This window comes from Macrobrachium rosenbergii, chromosome 3 (assembly GCF_040412425.1).
Source record: "Macrobrachium rosenbergii isolate ZJJX-2024 chromosome 3, ASM4041242v1, whole genome shotgun sequence".
NCBI lineage: Eukaryota > Metazoa > Arthropoda > Malacostraca > Decapoda > Palaemonidae > Macrobrachium > Macrobrachium rosenbergii.
Window position 1 is genome coordinate 69044336 of NC_089743.1, and position 17184 is coordinate 69061519.

At 36.3% G+C, this 17184-nt stretch overlaps 1 protein-coding gene across 5 annotated transcripts in view; it reads right to left on the bottom strand.

Moving 5' to 3' along the window:
* Nucleotides 1–17184, bottom strand: part of LOC136825117 (H/ACA ribonucleoprotein complex non-core subunit NAF1) — a 66931-nt gene that overhangs the window by 44556 nt on the left and 5191 nt on the right. For 4 of the 5 annotated variants that reach the window (XM_067081168.1, XM_067081175.1, XM_067081162.1 and 1 more), the window contains exon 2: nucleotides 11346–12096. In XM_067081168.1, the coding sequence (XP_066937269.1) occupies nucleotides 11346–12083 (738 nt within the window). In that variant the 5' untranslated portion in view covers nucleotides 12084–12096. Of the gene's footprint in view, nucleotides 1–11345; nucleotides 12097–14441; nucleotides 14577–17184 lie in introns of all 5 variants that reach the window. The other variant, XM_067081172.1, reaches the window with a different exon arrangement.

The window sequence follows — 17184 nt, forward strand, 5'->3', positions numbered from 1 at the left end:
CTGTAATCACCTGTTTCCCACTAGGTGGCGTTAGAATGTTTAGGTTCTTGTCAGATTTCTTCATGACCACCAACTAAGATGTGGGGAGGCTGGGTGGGTTTCCACTTTAGCAATAGGTAAGTACAGTATCCAAATAAATAATTAGCAATAGGTAAGTGCAGTATCCAAATAAATAATTTTATCATTAAAATATGACAAATTTTTTAAGTAATTTATATTTTTCCTAACATACAAACCTGAGTTCTTTACATATGGGATTAACTTTTAGTGAGCTGGAAAACCAGCCATTAAACTTTTGCAAGGTTATGGTAATAGCTACCATTGGTAAGGATGGAAGCACAACCCACCAAGTTGGTGAGCATTCAATTCTACGCAGTTTACCTTTTGGCCCAGGTAAGAAAATGAGGGGTGGTAAGAGGTGGGCCCTTTATGTAAAGACCTCAGGTTTGTATATTAGGAAAAATACAAAATAACTTTTAAAATTTGTCATTTGTTCCTACACAAATACAAACCCTGTCTTTACATATGGGGGACTTACTTTTGGAGGGAAGATTCTGAGTAAATCTCTGAACTGACTGGTAGTTCAGCTCACCTGGGTACTCTCTTCTTGGTACTGAAAGAGCGAAGGAAGGAGACTGTACCTCTGATCTAATGAACAAGAGAGATGTTCAAATGCCAGACTTCTTGGCATTTCGAATTAATGGAATGCAATATCCTTGATTTGAAAAGGTTAGGATGAACCCACAGTGTTGGAGACTATAAAGCTAAGAATAACCAACTGGTCTGTTCATAGTCAGTCCCTCTCTCCCCTTGCTAGAGAGAAGGAAGGATTTGCAGCTACTAATCCAAAGGGAGCTAGATTATAGACAGGATACTCAGTCATCTAGATCACCTGCATGCACGCCTGTCCAGCAAGTGATGGCTAGTTCGCAGTTCCTCTGCCCATTGGAAGAGGAAGGACAGGAGAAAGGGAGGAGGCCAGTCTCACACATACCTTCCCCTTGCAGCCGCACACCTTAGGAGAGATGAAACCTCTCCAGCAAAAGGTTTTAAAGGAAATAAAGAAATGCTTACAGTATGGAAGCCATGAGGATTATTTTAAAAATGGTATAAGCTCAAGAATCAATTGTGTGTGCACTGACTTAAACATTCTTGGACATAGGAGTGTCTGGTCTCCTAACACCACAGATAAATACTTAACTCCTCCTCTTAAAGGTTTATGTCTGTCCAGGTAAACCCTTACCAGCTCTAACTGGACATAAGACAGCTACTTCTTCATTGCCTACCAAAACAGTTAAATTAAGCACTGTCACAAACTTGGGAAGGGCTCTCACTTCTATATCTTTTCTCTAAGCAACAAAAGAAAAGAGAGAGGTTGCCACTAGAACAAAGCCCACATACAAGAAAGGGCTTGAAGCTCTCTAATATAAACTCTTAAGAGTTCTAACTGGACATAAGACAGCCACTTCTTCATAGCCTACCAAAGCAGTTAAATCAGGCACTGTCACAAATCTGAGAAGGGCTTTCACTCATATCTTTTCTCTAAGCAATGAAAGAAAAGAGAGGTTGCCACTAGAGCAAAGCCCACATACATGAAAGGGCTTGAAGTTCACTAACACACTTTGCCACAGCAAGAGCTAAAAGAAAAGTGTATTCAGAGTTCTTAAGTGATGCCTTATCAAAAGGCTCAAACTGAGGTTATATTAAAATCTTGAGGATTACGGCTAAATTTCATCGTAAACCACAATAGGAAGATTGAAATTTCCATCAAAAAAGATAGAAAACCTCTTCAAACTTTAAACTGCCAGTGATATTCCAGTCAGCATGATGAAGAACTGAATACAATGTAAAGCAGTATCTTTTGATGGCTGTGAAAGAAAACTGCTTTGCAGTACCTGCAATACTGGCAGAACTTAAATTAGGATATCTAGTGAATGAGTGCTGGATATCACTCTGGACATGCACCAAGATCAATAAACTGACCACTGTTATTGATACACATGTCTAACAGTGGAGGGCCTTCTAGACTAAAGGACTGCTTTCTTGGCAATTCTAGAAATGCCCTTGGCTCGTAACAGACAACTGACAATCTCCACGCAGTCAGAAGAAACATGTGGAGGTTTGATGGAGTCTTCTCAAGTAAGACTGTCTGAAAAGATCTTTCTTGAATGGAAGAAGACGAGGAACATCTGCCACAAAAGGATGTTAGGGGAACCATTCCCTTTACGGCCACCAACAAGCTATCAAAATCATCCTTGTGTTCTGCAAAGCTCACAACTTGCTGAGTATTTCCTCAAAACAGCAAACAGAGGAAAAGTATGGAGGTGTATATTTGACCATTCTTGAAGGAAGGCATCAACTGCCCATGCCTGATGAACCTGGCATGGAGGGCAGTAAACTGGGATTGTGGTGTTTTTGGCAGTCATGAACAGATTGGTGTTTGGGTCTCCCCAGAGGTTCCACAACTTTTGGCAAGCCTGAGGAGGGAGACTATCTAACTGAAGACCTTGCCCTTTTCTACAGAGTTGGTCGTCAATAACAATGTGCAGGAAACCGCCCTCCCGTGTTCACGTTCTCACGATTTGCGGACTTACCAATTCACGGATTTCTCTATGGAACATATATACATATTATTCACATAACATTCACCTATTCGCGATATTTTTCATGACTAAATGCACTTTTTGTGATAAAACTATTAAAATACTCAGATATAACCACTTTTTTTAGGGTTTTTTGTGTTTGAACTATCAAAATAGGCAGTTCTAAGTGTTTTTATAGGGGTTTTAAGTATTCGCAGATTTTAGCTATTTGCGGGAGGGTGTGGTACATATGAACAGATTGGTGTTTGGGTCTCCACAGAGGTTCCACAACTTTCAGCAAACCTGAGGAAGGAGACTATCCAACTGAAGACCTTGCCCTTTTCTACTGAGTTGGTCTTCAATAACAATGTGCAGGAAACCCCCCCTTTTCGCGTTCTCATGATTTGCGGACTTACCAATTCGCGGATTTCTCTATGGAACATATATACACATTATTCGCATAAAATTCGCCTATTCATGATATTTTTCGCTGAGAAATATTCACTAATTACTGTATTTTCCAATTTTCATGACTAAATGTACTTTTTTTGATAAAACTATTAAAATACTCAGATACAACCACTTTCTGAGGGATTTTGTGTTTGAATTATCTAACAGAAAATGTGTTTTTAGAGGATTTTTAAGTGTTCGCGGATTTTAGTTATTTGTGGGAGGGTGCGGTATACATCCCCCGCTAATACGGGGGGTTTACTATATTTCCCTAGGACAAAAAGAGGTGAAGGAATGATGTTGCTGGACTCTGTCCAAAGGAGAAGGAAGTTTCTTTGCTAGTCTGAACAAATCTCTTGATTTGTCTCTCCTTGTATTCTCATGTAAGAATCGAGAGGTTGAATTATTGGAAAAGACTGTGATCGTATTGTTTCTGACTAGACGGTCCGCTTGCTTAAGACCAATCCTAACTGCCAAAAGCTGTAAGTTGTTTACCTTCCAACCCCCTGACATCAAATGTTTCTCAGGATGGCCTCCCATTCTGCCTCAGAGACATCTGAGGACAGTGTAAAGATTCTTGAGGTCTACCGGCCAACCCATTCAAGTTCTCAAAAGTGGTAGAAACTTGTGTATCTATCTCTCTGTTGGAAAAACCCCCAAGAAGAGAGAGCTAATCTTCATCCACAGATAAACAACTGACTGGATCAGAAAAGCACAGATTATTCAACATTGAAAAAATGCCCAGCTCTGAGGTTAGACATACAGTAAAACAATTTTTCACCCTCAAGGTCATCAGAAACAAACTGGTGAGAACAAACCAGCCATCCAAATATGAGAGAAGTACACTGATACCGAGCAGATGAATCCATACTGCTAAAAACTCCAACACAGAGGAGAATACTTTTCTTCGACCAAAGGAGTACCTGGATGTGGAAGTACGTGCCCTACATGTTGACAGAAATCATCCTTTGCCCTTCTGAAAGGCTGCCAAGACCAAACTGAATGCCTCATCAAAAAGGGAATAAAATGAATAAACCTGAGACTAGAAATGGCCAAAACTGGCCTCCAGCTTCCTTCCTGAGGTCTTGGGAATAAGAAAAAAACAATGTTAAAACTTTGGTGACTAAAATAAAACTGGCTCGATGGCCTCATTGCATAATTGTCCAATCTACCCCTTCCAACTCTGAACTTCTCTGTACGAGTCAGGAAGCTGATAGGGGTAAAAGTAAAAATATAACAAAATGTATAAAGTATCCTTCCCTTAGAACCATCACTACCAAAGGTTCTCCTTGATGCTTTGCCAGACACTTCTGAAACTCTGCACATGGTCTTCTGAGGATCCACACAGCCTACTTGAACTAGGAGTTCACAACATCAGTTACGGTTACGTGTAATTTTTTCACTTAGAACATGAGCCAGATCACTATTGAAGCAGATCTCAAGAGCGGTTTGTGAAATTCTACATGAAACTTACATGCAAAAAAAGGCTGTAGGGGCAAGACCCTAGAGGGAAGACTTCAAAGGTAGTGCTAAGAATTTTGTAATCTCCTGATTTGAGACATCTTAGGTGATGGTCTTAAACACTTAGGTTAAGGAGACAATGATGGGTTGCTGTCAAAAACTGCCAATAATGGTTGAGCAAGGCTACTTTATATGATTTGTACACAACTGCTTCTGTTACTTTACATCTGTGTTGTAAAAGGAATACGACACTCCTCCCATTAGCCGCAGAAACTCTGCCTCTTAAGGACTAATATTTATAATTAATATCATCACCATTATTGTATTTATCTACATACGTACATACATATCTACATATGCATGTAAAAACATTATATATATATATATATATATATATATATATATATATATATATATATATATATATATATATATATATATATATATATATATGTAAAGGCTCATGAAGGTGACCTTTGAAAAGTTGTGTCAGCTATTCGCAGGGTCCATTTTCACTGTATGCGCAGCAGATAGAAAAGTGCTGAACCGTTCACATACCACAAGGGTCAAGAAACCACCTTGGTGACAAGACACGGGCTGGCAAATGCGTTTTTCAGCAAAGAACGTTCTAGAAGCTGAACCAGTTACAAAATCTGGTTTTTGAAGGATGCTTCTTAATAATGTATGGTGTGTACGTGTACTTCGTGACGCCTCGAAGTACAGAGGCGTGTCTTGCCGAACTTTGACCTCGAATGATGTCATACAAAAGTACGTTCGTTCGTGCATTACATAATGAATATAATGGGAGGAACCGTTGTTCGAATTGGACTTGTGAGATCCGATTCATGTGTGTCTGAAGATGTGTGATTTTTCACATGGAGACTGTCCCAGAGGACTTGTGGAGTGAGTAAGAATTCATATACGTTTTTAGACTTCGTTTTTCAGAACTGTGAATACATGGTGTCTCCTGTGTCAGTGGAAGATGTATTTCTGCAATTTTTTACATTTTATGATTTTTAATGTGACGTTTGTTTTTTTCACAGGTATTTCTGTTCCACTCCATTCCTATTCCTTTTTCCTCTCTCCCTCCTACGAGGATGAGAGTGGTATGACATTTGAGATGACCTGTTTTAATTGATTGACGTGTTCATGTTTTGACAGATGAGTTATTTTCTGTAATTGGGGGTTTATGATTTTGGAGCATTATTTCCTTAGAAGATTTTCTGATAGTTATGTGAAACATTGGATTTCATTCTTCGTAATTTTTAAGAAGTTATTTTTCGTTGATTTTGTCAATAAAGGGTTTTAGTTTTGTACTTAGTATCTCATTCCAGTAGTCCTCAGATTTTAGTTAGGGAAAGATATAACCTATGATGCCGGCTCACGTTACTGCTATCACACATGTCTCGGGATAAACGAGATCAAACTTCTGTTCATAAAACAGAGACTTAAATCAAGTATAGGCTCAGAAATGGCATTTACATATATACAGTAGAACCTTGGTACTCGACGCTAATTCGTTCCAGAAGAAGTGTTGAGATTCGATTTTGTCGAATTCTGAGTTAATTTCTCCCATAAGAAGTAACTGAAAATGAAGTAATCCATTCCTGACCACCAGTCATTACCCCAACCTTGCCTTTTTATACAAAACTTTACACAAATTACAATTAAATAAGTTCAGAGTTGAATAACTTACCGTATCAGAACACTTTTTACATTTTTAAATGCATACTGTATAAAAAAAATTGGCCTATGACCAATGCGGTCGTATTAATGATGATAGACCGAGCGCCATAGGCTAGGCTAGGTAGCCTATAGGCACTACCAGAATGTACTGCAACGGGTACACATGAAAACTGTTGTTAATAATGATAACATTGAAAAACAAGCCAGATTATCATATTAAATTAAGAATACAGTATTTAAAAGCCGAATTACTGTATGTCTGTTATCATAAAATTAAGAAAAATTTCCTAAATTACGTCGGAACTCGGCAGCTTGTGGCAGATATAAACAAACCACAGCGCCACCCTGGTGGTGTATCGCGGTACTAATTACATAAACATTGAGTATTTATGGTACATTTCATACAGAGTCTCTGCACTCTGCAATAGTGTACAAAATCACTGAAAACATCTTTCAGTAAATATTTACTGAAAGATGTTTTACAGTGATTTTGTACACTATTCCATATATATATATATATATATAATATATAATATATAATATATATATATATATATATATATATATATATATATATATATATATATATATATATATATATATATATATATATATATATATATATATATATATATATATATATATATATATATATATATATATATATATATATATGTATATATATATGTATATATATATATAAATATATATATATAAATATATATATAATATATATATATATATATATATATATATATATATATATATATATATATATATATATATATATATATATATATATATATATATATATATATATATATATATATATATATATATATATATATATATATATATATATATATATATATATATATATATATATATATATATATATATATATATATATATATACATATATATATATATATATATATATATATATATATATATACATATATATATATACATATATATATACATACATATATATATATATATATATATATATATATATATATATATATATATATATATATATATATATATATATATATATATATATATATATATATATATATATATATATATATATATATATATATATATATATATATATATATATATATATATATATATATATATATATATACACATACACATACACACAAGTACCATCCTACTTACAACCAAGCAGTTGTGAGTCAAAATGGATGCAAGATAAGCCTTAGAAAGTGGCCGACATACTGGGTAAGGCATAATGTCAAGCCTTTGCTATATAAAGTACCTACATAGTACTGTAATGTACAATTGTTATTTCAATCTCTTTACCATAATGTACTTCTATTGATATATTTTAATCATTTAAGTAATGTATATTATGTACAGGTAGGCATTGAGTTACAAGACGCTTAGGTTCCTGCTTGCTTGTCGGAAGTCAATTTTAATCCAAATTGATTTGCAATTCAGTCTACAGTACAGTTAATACTGTATGATGCTGCTGATAGGGCTGGCTAACTCAAAATGATGCTGCCTGAGTGATGAGAGGGCTCTCCCGAGATGGAGCGTTGCCAAGTAACAAGATGGTAAACTGTTACACGGCATGTAACAGAAGTAGAGTTGTAAGTGCACGTGGTCATACGTCGAGCAGGTTGTAAGTCGGATGGTATTTGTATATGCATTACTCTTGAAGTAATCAAGTTGACTGCTAAGAGCGAAATACAGTAATACCCCAAACTTGTGCAATTCGAGTTGCGTGAATTCACAGACACGCAAACTTTTCATTGGAACTTAACTAATTGTCATACACGAGTTTTTCACAGACACACAAACGTTTGCGAATACTGAGAAACCCTGCAAAAGTATTATGTTTAATTTTTTATGTAATTTATAAGTTTTCAGCTCTTATGTGTAAATTAAATAACATTAAATAATAAATGTAATCATTTCTCTCTCTCTCTCTCTCTCTCTCTCTCTCTCTCTCTCTCTCTCTCTCTCTCTCTCTCTCTCTCTCTCTCTCTCTCTCATTTACTGAGATGAGAGAATTTTTATGGTACAAGTATGTTTATTTGTTTTGCATGATAAATAAATTTTTACCTAATAATACGTACTAATTTTCAAATATTAATAATTAAATATAATAATAATAATAATAATAATAATAATAATAATAATAATAACAACAACATAACTGTAATTACAAAATTCGCATGTGACATGTATTTTAAACAAACAAATATCTTTCCCTCATCTTTTGTAACTCGGTGAAGAAGCTCAAAGGCAAAGCTGTCAGACATGTCAATTTAACATGACAAAAAGCGGGAGTGTTGCTGATTAGGGGTCAAAGGTTTCTCTCTCTCTCTCTCTCTCTCTCTCTCTCTCTCTCTCTCTCTCTCTCTCTCTCTCTCTCTCTCTGTCCGTAATAATTCAAAAAAATTTCACTCTCTTAAGTAAGGACAACTGTTATCTCTCTCTCTATCTCTCTCTTGTAGTTAGGCAACCTACGTACGACTGTTTCTCTGTATGTCTTTACCTGTACAGTAGATAATTTTAAATAGATCTAATTTTACCTGTACCGTCTACAAACTGTAAATGCGCCATTCTAAACCATAGGCACATAGAGCATTTCAGAACAAAGACAAAGAGACAGAATAAAGAAGTTTTTAAAAACAAGGTTGAGAAGACTTCTAAAAATAGATCAGTGGAATGGGGAGAGAGAGAAACAGTATACTAATCTTTACACTCTCCTATATTTTTGCGCCAACGACTATTTCTTTTTTTTAAGGGTAAAGCATTAAGCTAACTTTTAAATGAAATTCCAGTAACTTTCATTTCATTTAAAAGTTAGTTTAATACTTTGGGAGCATGATTAGGGTCATACTTAGTGTTTAAATTCTAGAAATAAGCCAAACTTACGCAGAAATTCACCTTGCGTGAGGGGGTCTGGAACCTAACCTCACGTAAGTTTGGGGTATGACTGTACTGAATTCACAGGTAGGTACTTCTGCCTCACAATTAGGCCAAAGAACCTTACTAATTAGAGTTGTCTTCACTTCCTTGGTCCAAGAACTTGAAACTTACTTGTTGAACAGAGGAAGGTGAAAAACTTATATCATATCTAAGTCCTAACCCAGCTCTAAGCAGCTTCAAACTCCAAAACAGATGATACGTGAGCCGGTGAACGCGAGTTCTAAACTACTAAATAACGCCGTCGGAGAACGCATTGAATTCAAACCAAAGAGGGTTGAGAAAGGTGGCAAAGGACACAGACCTTGGTCCTGAGACAAGCCATGGTTCCCTGTCTGCGGTGAAGAACAATGGACCCAGGCCAGTCCAGAGGGCAGGCTAGAGACAGACAACAAGGCTCCACCTCTCCTGCAGGGGAAACCAAGAAGGGTCGATCACTGGGGGGGGACGGGGATCGTCGCCCAAATATATAGTCAAACTTCTAACCATTATAAAAGAATATTTCTCAATTACTTACTGTTTTTCTCCTGAACCACATAAGGAGCAAAAGAAGGCAGAGCAGAAGGTGAGACAGAGGAATTAACCTAGGCTATCAGGCAGGCTAATGGAGAAGGAGGACGAAGGGTAAAGACTGAGTAGGCTTATGGTGTGCCTTAATGAACTGTCTGCTTAATCTATCCGGCCCTAGCATCTTCCAATACTTCACAAAAATTTCATTCTCTCATTAGATTACTCCTTATTATCCTCATGTCAAGAAAACCACTCGTGCCTCAACAGCTAGGCTAACACACATGGCCATCACGCACAATCAAAACATTCGGTTTTCAAAAACTCTTTCCTATACCGTCTAATGCTTTCATCTTTCCTTGTTGCAGATGACATAATGCAAAAACAGAGAGCAAGCACAATACCGTACACGAGAAAATCAGCAAGAAATAGCCACCGTTATTATAAGCGCAATTCACATCATCTATACAAAGACACAGCATGAAGAATTTTGACAAGAATGTAAATATTCCAACACTGCCTGGTTGGAAACAGGTGATTACAGAGACAGTCTTAGTGGGTTAGCCAAGCATTATTTCGTTTTATTTTGAATGCCAATCGCCCTAATGGCGCAAAGATTTACGCTAACTTTAACAATAGGTAAGATTCATTTCAAATAATGTTTTATGCAATGGTTTACAACTGAGTATGACATACTACTGTAGATACTGTATAAAATGGTCCACACATAGCAAACAATGCACTGGTCTCTTGTTCCTTTCCTCTCCTCCCACCCAACCATCCACAGACCTGGACATGATAAGCTGGTTACAATTGTACATAAAATATATAAACCTTCAGTGTTTCTTCTTTATTACACTTTCCCTAAAATATGAATGCCCCATCATATTAAGCAATCAAAACTTAATCTAATGATATAACAATCACATGCTTATATTAGTTTAGCAAGTGAGACAAGTGAAGAAATATAACTATATATTCTAAGCTTTCCAAGAAGGCTTGGTGGCAACAATGTGATATAGAACATCAAATTCCACCAGCCTCCCTTCAAAAGCCAATCAGGAGAGTTGTTACAAACAAGCATATGAATTGCACCATGCTTAGAATCTAGTGTAAATGAATGTACTATAATAACCCTAATGCTTAGAATATAAAACAAGATATAATCTTTAAAAATATGGTCACTGGACTATCAGACTTGAGTATTTTCACAAAACAATATCATATTCATTTTACAGAATATGAACAGGTCTCTACTATTACAGTACAGACCTAGAGCAAAAGACCAAAATTTTTCAAAGGGTAATTCTATACTGTAATACACCGATCATCATGGGAGAATATAATGTGCCATTAAGAAACCACAGAATTCCATGTATAGCTACTAAGATGTTTTCAGTTATTAAGAGCTATATTACCAGTACTACCATTAATAACCACAACAGATGAAAATACACTTCACACAAAGGTCCATCAGTCTCAAAAACCTTTCTTACTCTCTGAAGAACTTGAAAACTGGGTGCCCAAGATAAAGGGTTGAATGATGATTTATAATTGTAACACAAGATTTGCAGATTTTTCTGTAACTTAATTGTTATAACTGCACTGGATTCCTCAAAAAATTCATACAGTATACAGGGCCAAACAATGAAATAAAAAAAAAAAGTAAAAAAAAAATTAATGAAGTCTCACCTTGACTTGAGATTCAGGCACCAGTGAAGATTTGGATGAAACAGAAGTGTTGGGAGTTTCATATTCAGACATGCTCGAAGACTCTAAAGCTTGAAATGCTGGACTAGTTACTGCACTGCTGAAGCTATCCAGAGATTCCTGAGCCAAAGTAGCATCTGCACACTGATTATTTACAACAGCTGATTGATCCAAATTATCAGAATTAGTTTCATCAGCTTTGGAAGGTACTTTGAATATTGTTTCTCCTGCTGCCTCTGTAGCAGTGCTCACAATTTTCTCTGAGTGAGGAGCACCTAAATCAAGACTCAAAGAGTTTTGGGCTGTTCCACTTTCAATATTGTTTGTAGTACCAGACTTGCATTTATCAACTACATTTCCAGTGTCTGCAACTGATGAGACACCTTCACTACTACCACTGACCATGTCTGTGACTAGCCCAAGCTTACTGTTGGCATCACTACCCTGTTCAAGATCATCTGTGTCAACACATGTAACAAAAGTTTCATTGGCGTCTTCATTGTCTTTCTTCTCAGAGCAAGAGGGTAGTTCTTCCATTACAACATCTTTTGTAAAATGATCTGCATTTTTACCATCACACACACCTTCTGAGGTGACACCTGAGGATTCAGTTGATGATAGCTGCTGACAAGTTCTATGATCATCCCCAGGACTGGATGATGAGCTAGTCCCATCCGGTTCTGATTTCTTTAGCACTTTTTCCTCTTCTATGGCCACCATGACTGGATAATTCCTGTATAAGCCACAAAAAACATTAATCAATACTTGTTACCATATTACCATATAGTGAAGCTAAAAGAAGTGTTAGGCACAAGACACAACTACATACAAGACAAGCAGGCAACCTGCATACCATATGTATCCACCCTCTTGATTTCTAGCAAAAACTGGTAACAAATATGTTATGGGAGTGTACATACTACTGGTTCTCACAGTATAAAATTCAAAATGAGATTTTCAATACAGCTTGCCTCTATACAGTACTTTCAACAAAAACTGACCTCTTAACTGGGAATGCATTTTTTGACTAATCAAAAATTAATGAATAAATACATTTTTTCTCTGTACAGTACTGTGTTGAACTCTCAAATACTGTACTACTATATTTTATATCACAGTAATGTAATAAAAATAGTACAGTAAACGGCCCGTATTCGCGTTCTCACGATTCGCGGATTTCTCTGTGGAATGTATCTACCCATTATTCGTGGAAAATTTGCCCATTCACAGTATTTTTCACTAAGAAATATTCACTAATTACTATATTTTCATATCATTTTCATGACTAAATGCACTTTTTGTGATAAAACTATTAAAATACTCAGGTTTTTCTTGTGCTTAAACTATCAAAATAGGCAGTTCTAAGTGTTTTTTAGAGGGGTTTTAAGTATTTGCGGATTTTAGCTATTCGCAGGGGGAGGGGGGTGCAGTACACATCCCCCGCGAATACGGGGTTTACTGTACACGTATTTCTCTAATCGCTCACACTGTACATACATCCATCACTCCACAATCAACAGGTGACAATAAAGTGCTTTTACACTATTCCTAAGTAATCATATACGGTAATCCCCCAATGATAGCTCATACTGTCTATGCAATTTTTCACATTTTAAATACAGCTTCCCCCTCTACTTTCATCATATCCTGACTGCCTAACACCAGAACTGAAATTCATATTTTGACTAATCAAAAAGAGATAAAAATAAAATTTTTCACTATACAGTATGTAGGCTACTGTCAAATACTGTACCATACTATTTACCAAAGTATTTACTGCTGAAAATTGTACTTTTATTTTCTAACTGCTTATACATACACACTTTCATTACTACAATCAACAGCTAACAGTACACTTCTTAGACAATATCATCTACCCTAACTAATAATCCAGTCCCCCTCTGATAGCCAATACAGTACTATCTATGGAAAATTTTAACATTTTACTTCTGAATCATACTGTAAAGTACTGTTTGTCTTCTCAGGCTTTAGTTATTTCTATGTACTGTAAATAATATACTACTCTTACACTGCAAGGCATATAGTCACTAAATAAGTTAATTACAGTATTATTTTTAGCTAGCCTGCAATAAGATTAACTTCTGAATGAAATATGATTAATGGCCAGTAACTGTTAAAATGACATTACAGTATTATTATTAACTCTTTGCCATTGGCCTCCTTGGAAAACTAGAAGAGGACTCCTGTGCAGTGTTCAAATTTGTATGCTATGAAAAGGCTTTGGGAAATTGGAAGGCATGTGTGTGTACGTCTGTATGTGTACATGGATCTATCTTCTGGCCCTGTTTGAGCATACAGCTCAACAATAGATTATCAAAATGGCAGAAAATGCAATGCAAACTGCCAACATTTTATACTTATGTTTCCCTGGTATAGTAATACCAAATATTTTATTTGATAAAAAAAATCCAATTCCATCCCTTATAATAGCAATATCAAAATACCATTAATCAGCAACTCAGCCTCAGACATGGATATTTTCTGTCCACACAATGAAACAAGGACACAGCTAGAGCCATTGCACAACAGTTCAAGGTTTAGTGGGCAAAAAATTTTCTGAGAACCACAAAAATTGGTATTTTGGTGTTCAACTGAAACAGCATCAGGAATATAGGATATACAGGTACTAATTTTTTACCCTAGCCAGTTGTTCTAAATTTTCTACCCAGGCCAGTCATTCTAAATTTTTAACCATAAGGAAAGAGTGTAGTCTGGCTGGTCAAAATCTAAAAAATATCAAAAAAATTTTTTTTAAATCTTATGGTTGGCACTGCATAAACAGTAATTTTGGGAGAGTTGTCCTGTCATTCTGTATTTTTGGCCATATGGTAAAAAGGCAGATCAGTGGGTCAAGTTTCATTTGGACATGTGCCTTAGCACTGGCTACAGACTAACCAAGATAACTTTACCCTGAGGCAGGGTAAGTTTCATCCCCCATCCTTAAGTAACAATGAAAATTAGATAAGTAGATTAGCCTAGGCTACCCCCTTTGGGTAGGTCAAAAGTTTAATCTTTCATCATTCTAAATTAACTAGCACATTACCATGAGCTGCTTACCTTATTCAAAATCATTGTGGTTAAAATCATTGGGTTCCATCCATTTTAAGCCTTTAGAGTTGACTGAGGAAGTGCTATACCTGTGATATTGTATTCAGTTGGGACAATAACATGTTTGGAAGTGTTGAATGGCTCCTGACCGGATGAAAATGTTTCATTAATTATTTCAGAAACAACCATACAGTAATTTGTTTTTGCCAACCTTTGCATTTTTTACCTTTGAAAGGCTGGTCAAGAGCCAAAACTCATAAAATAATGCATGCTTACGAAATTGTACAGATGGGTTTACAGAAAATTTTATTTTGGGAGTGCCATCCGTCATTCTGTATTCTTGATTATAGTGGAAGAATATACTTAGTCATGCCCTGACCTAACCAGAACTTACCTTCTTAATGTGACATGAGGTACCATGCCCTAAACTGGTTTCCCCCCCCACCTTTCCCAACCCACCCATGTAATACCGATCATCGAACACATAGTAGCTCCAAATCCTCACTTTTCATCATGTAGTCATTAAAATCTAAGAAAATCAAATGAACAGCTTACCTTATTCAAACAGCTGAGATCTATATTCAGTGAAATTTCTAAGAAATAGAAGTAGATTGGAATAGTATATAATATTACATCTGACAAGTTGAACTCATCAGAAGTCCCAAATTCACAGAACAGACTAATGTCACAACTTAATGGAAGTTCAGGAGAGAATGGGTGACTGTGCGTTAGAGGGTGGGTAAATAAATCATATAGATCAGATACATTCTAATTGGATACATATATTTATTTAAGCCATTACTCTTGTGCCATAAAATTGGAAGACAACAATTCAACAGAAATCAACTGGGTAAGTGGTCTTCTGAGTGGTTTAGAACATGTTGAACAACTGTTATCCTATTCCTTTTTTTAATTTGGAGGCAGAAGAGGTACATAGCCCTGTTCCGCTGTTCAATAAACTACCCCAATTTCTGAATAAAGTAAAAGTTTACTGGTAAGTACAATGGTTGTACCTTGGAGTTCCTATGTTGATGAATTTGTCACATATTGAAACTGTAAAAAAACATTACCATCACGTACTTCAATTCAGGAGGTTGGAACAGGAAAGAATGGTTGTATCTAAATCTGGCTGGCTGGATTTTACAAACTAGCAGAATTGGTTAAATTTCTCTTGACCAGGCAATCAGGGCACCACAGTACGGCCATCTTTAGAACTTAGCTATTGAAACCACACGCTGTGTGACAGGGTTCACGTCAGGTCAGGACACAAAAAATTTACTTTCTGCTATAAAATTGGAGTTTAACAGATTGACAGAAAATAACCAGGCAAGCAGTTTTTAGGGTGGTTTAGAAACCTGCTAAGCTATTTTCATTCTAATGCACTTTTCATTTAGAAGATAAGAAGTTGGAAGACAAATTTCAAGCCAAGCGCTAGGACCTAAGCTGAGATAATTCAGCGCTGAAAATAATGTTTAAACATTTGTTAGGAAGAGGGTTGAAAGTAAGACGGAAGAGGATATGAACGGAGGTAGATTAAAAGAAATGAAAGGGGTTGCAGCCAGGGGGCCAAAGAGACACTGCAAAGAAACTCAAGTACCATCTATAGTGCACCACATGAGGTACACTGAAGGCCCTATGCCCCTACAGGGTTTTTTATTTGGAGGTTATGGAAAGGAAATATGGCCTTGACTCATTGTTTCGTATTCTATACAACCCTACAATTTTTCTATCCTAGCTACACCCAATTACATAATGAAGCTAAGTTTCATTGGAAGGAAAATTTTTACCATACATATGCTAAGCTATAGGTCTAGGCAACATAGCCAGTACCATATAAATAGCCTTAATAACCACTAGTTGTCGTGACTGAGTTCAGCACATTTAGCAAAGGCTATTCTCTGTGTTCACTTACAGAACTCAGCCTGCAATCAGGTTCTAATGATAGCCTAGGTTTTGCCAGTACAACTGAATACTACTAAGCCTAACCTACCGCAACCTGATTCCCGGCATGCAGCGACCGTAATATTGACTCCCTATTGCTTATGCCTTTTGTTTATTTATACCTTTAGTTTGTGTTTATGGTAAAACTACAGGGCAATGCTGCACAGACTATTACCTTGGAAATTGATTTTTCCTATACTTTTAGTGTTGCTGATGAAGGAGGCAGTGTTGTTTACTGTCGGTCAATTATTATTAAAACTCATATCTACCCAACATGGTTGGGGACCCTTTGGGAGCGCAGGGTTTTGGGTAGGGGAAATCGTTAGGAGAAAGACAGGACTGTCATGTTGTCTTATGGAATGGTTTCGCGCATGCACAAGTCATTAGGGAGCCATATGGTCAGGACGGGATTGGTAAAGGAAACCTATTATAAAAGGAACTATGCTAACCTAACCTAGCAGGCCATGTTACTTAGGCAGGGGGCTCTGCACCCCGGACCCCCCAGTAAAGGAAACTCCACTTTTTACCAAAATCTCTCTTATAACACTGCACATGCACAATAGCATTTCAGGGTGGCCAGCATACAAAAACATATCAGTTCTGGGTAAAACTTTTACTTTCGCACCCTACAGTATATCTTGGTAAATACCAACCTTCGTCAAAAACATCACATGAAGATAAGTAGTTCTTCATCCAAAAAAATGCCCAATAACGCACTTACCCAGCCAAAATACAATTATTTCACGATCACGCAATTTAGTTACCAAGGGGAATTTTTCCCAAGTCCCCAGCAGTTGTTAACAGTGTCACG